Source organism: Asparagus officinalis, chromosome 5 (assembly GCF_001876935.1).
Source record: "Asparagus officinalis chromosome 5, Aspof.V1, whole genome shotgun sequence".
NCBI lineage: Eukaryota > Viridiplantae > Streptophyta > Magnoliopsida > Asparagales > Asparagaceae > Asparagus > Asparagus officinalis.
The window spans coordinates 56368481-56372251 of NC_033798.1; the positions used below are offsets into that span (position 1 = coordinate 56368481).

General features: G+C 37.3%; 1 protein-coding gene across 1 annotated transcript in view; it reads left to right on the forward strand.

Moving 5' to 3' along the window:
- LOC109843363 overlaps positions 1-3240 on the forward strand; it is a 20769-nt gene extending 17529 nt beyond the window's left edge. The window contains exons 5-6 of the mRNA XM_020412295.1: positions 2384-2527; positions 2609-3240. Of these exons, the coding sequence (XP_020267884.1) occupies positions 2384-2527; positions 2609-3001 (537 nt within the window). The 3' untranslated portion in view covers positions 3002-3240. The remainder of the gene's footprint in view (positions 1-2383; positions 2528-2608) is intronic.

The following is a 3771-nucleotide window of genomic DNA, read 5'->3' on the forward strand; positions in this document are numbered from 1 at the left end:
GGGAATGGGTTACTGCAATGAGACCCCATGTGGAAGAATGTTTTTCCCTCAAGGCAATATTAACATTATTCAGTGGAAAACTGTATGTGATATTGTGATGAATTTGATGAAATATTATGTTACTCTTTCTCCTCTTTATTGGGAGTCCCTTTGATGATCATGTTAACACCTTTGAAAAACATATCTACGAAATTGGAAATTACGTTCATTTTTCACTTTAGTGATTACATATATCACTAGTTAAACAAACATGTTCTTAAAGTGGCTGATTTTCGTACTATCAGATGTGATCATTGATGGATTTGCATCAGGTCATTGATTCTGTCAAAGATGGCCTAAATTTTATCCAGAAAGATGGTAAAGGTAGTTAGAAATCCAATTGCAAAAGTCACTTTTCTTTTTATTTTATCTCTTGCAAATGCACTAGTTTTCCTTCATTTATCCATGTTTCAGCCATGTAAAAGGTGTTCTGATTTGAGGAGTGATGTTCATTCTGATATTTGTTTCTATCAACTCAAGCTTTTTGCTGTTATTATTATGTTTGAAAAGAAGGAAAACTGATCGGTCCTGAAATTATATGTTGGCAGTGTTGAATTTCTTCTGGTACATGATGATCCTTGTGAGGCTTACCCTAGTTCTATGTTGTCATGTTTTTTCTCCACACGAGGTACAAGCTGCTTATACCGAAATTGTGTCTCATTCCTCAGCTTCTGGTACTTTTCTGTTTCTGATAGTAGGTAGGTACCATGTGATTGTCCTTCATTTCTAGAGACACAATTTCAGAAGCGCTTGTGGATAAGAAATATTACCACTACACTAGCTTATGATTAGCTGATGGAATTATGGAATAGAGTCCTCCTTAACAACTTCATCACATAGTGTTAATGATTTGGTCCATGAGAAAACACTGTTTAGAATATTATAAGCCTTTGCCGGATCCTTCGATTCGGGTCCTTGGAAGAAACCAAATAGACAAAAATCGAGCAAACATGTCAGTAGCTTTGAGCATCATACTATGATTTCACGGACACAATATGTGGAATTATTTCTATTTGTTAAGCATCTGAGAATTTCATTGCATAGTTGAAGTGGACTTCCAGTGGAAGAGACACGTTATGTGCTGGAAATATATTGGCCAATGTTCTAACAAGTAAATGTGTTCAGCATGAGGCTCCTTTGACAGATTAATGCGTGGGCTTATCAAGATTTACATAATTGATAGATGAATAATTTTGGAAACATTTGTTTTGGAGGAAACTGGGATGAAATTTTGGGCTATGTAGCATGGACATTTTGTTGTGAAGCTGGGTCATGTCAGACGCATGTCTGACATATTTCCTATGTATTTTAAGATTTTTTTTGTATGTTATGTTATGTCTATATGAGCATGTCATCATGTTGTATCTGCAACATAGATTCTGGGTCATGTATGTGAATAGCAAAGGTTTTGTTTGTCGACAGAATTAAGTAGTTATCTTGAATATCAACAGGTGGATCGCTTTGTGATACCCATTTATTTGTCCCACAACGAGAATTTAGGAAAGTATGGATGATCTTATAAGCTGGGTGGGTCATAGGATCAAGTGTCACAATGGCTAATCATGTTGGTAGTGGCTTGAGCAAAATGAGTGTGCCCTCAGTTCGGTCTCAGGGCTACATTATGCAATGGGCTCGCAGGCCGGGGCATGACAAATGGTATTAGAGTAGTTAAGCCAAAATGTGTCAATACTATGCGGGACTAAGTGCTATCGTGTGAGCCCAATGGGACCCACCTCTACAATCATAGGAGCCACCTCAAAATTGACATTGTCTGTCAGTGATCCAAAGGTGAATATTATCATGCCGCAATGAGGAAGTCATGTATTTGAGGTGGGGTGATTGTGATACGCCTTTTAGTCAAGTGTAACACTGATTGGTCTTTTTGGTGGTGGTTTGAGCCAAACAACATGTTGCACTCAATAGGTGCTTGGGCTTACATTAGGGCTTACATTACGCCAATGGGCTCGTGGGCCCTAGGTTTGATAGGCTTTTTTAGTTGAAGAAGGAATTGGGAGTTGTGGACGGTTAAACTCTGTGCTCGTGTCATGTGCATACATTAGATCATGACGAAACTGTTTTTTGCACGTTTTTCAATTTACCTATTTATGCATGTGATTGATTAGAAATGATTAAATTCAAAGTTTTGACTTTTTGATTTTCTGGTAAGCATGTAATTTGAATCTAATAATAAGCAATGGCAACGTAAAGCTAAAGCCTCCAGAAATGCAATCACTACGTAATTTTTATGCTTGATACGTTTTCTTATCCTTGGCCATATAAACACATGCCTTTGTGATTGTGCTGCTTGCTCAAGTCAAGCATACTAACTTGCGTTTTCATTTAGGAAGTGATATCCAGAAAGGTCTTAATAGACGAGGGCCAAAGGCAGGTTGTGGAGGTGGAGCAGGCAGCATTGTGGAGATTCCTTTGGTGGTCAGGGACTATATCAGTACACGTCTTTGTAGATCAAAACCGGAAAGATCACACTGTAAACAAACTGACTTTCCCTCCTCGTTCTTCACTGAGATATGTCAAGATCATCTCTCTCATGTTTCTATTCTTGTTGCAGGTGAAGTTCAAGCAAGGGAAAACAGGATTTATGAATAAATTTGAAGGTTGCTGGAAAGTAGAGCCCTTATTGGTTGATTCCTGCACTGCGGGCAAAGGAAGAATCGGTTCAATTGTGACCTTGGATCAGCTTATCGAGCCAGCACTTGTGCCTCCACCACCAATATCATGGTATCTGAGAGGAATCACGACAAGGACAACTGAGATGCTGATAACTGACCTTTTGGCTGAGGCTGCTAGATTAAGGGGAGATCTATCAAGCAAAGTGCTTGAAGAAAGCCTTGATCCTGCTTGTGTTGGCCGCTCTACATACATTTTTGACGATGGTATAAAGGAGAGATGGCAACAGAGGAGAAGTATGAGACGACAAAGAATTCATAGAGCTCTGGTTTGATAGTAATTATAGAAGTTCTCTTATCATCAAGAGCTTGTAAATTATTAATCTGTCTCAGGTCAGTACAAGATTTTGCTTTTATGATGTATTTTCTAATTCATTGTTCTTTTTTTGAAGCGTAGCTGGTGTACTAGGAATATGACTATCATGTTCGTTGTTGTAACTTATTTTTTGGATAATTTTAATTTCTTTACAAATCATAACCGAGTCTCCAATAAAGCTTAGTTATCTTTATCATCTTTCGACAAACTGAATTTTCATTTCTGTACAAAACTAACAAGTTATGGTTTCTCTTAGTTCTTGCAAGCATTTTCTTGATCTGATGAATTATACATCAGACGCCAAATTTCAACACTCAAAGGGCACACCCGAAGTCTCATTTATTCGCCTTGACAGAGTGAAAGTGTCTCTCTTATTACTCTGAAATGTATTAACCTTTTCATGGATTTTAAAATTGGGAGTTAATTACATTGTGACAGTCATTTAAAAAAGTCTCTTGCTTTTCAAATCTTCATTGTATCCAAAATTTTTTCTTTCTTGCAAGACTATTGTCTGGAAATGAATTATTCATGTATCAAGTGCTAAATATCCTTTTTCTTAATTACACTAAAGAAAAAAATAGGGATGGAGATGAGCGCTTCCTCTTGCACCAACATATAATTCAAATGCATTGTGTTCAACTGTTTATCATGGAGGAATACCTCTTTTTGGTGAACTATCGAATTTGCTGACCAGATTTGTTGGCAAAATAAACGAAGATATGGAATACA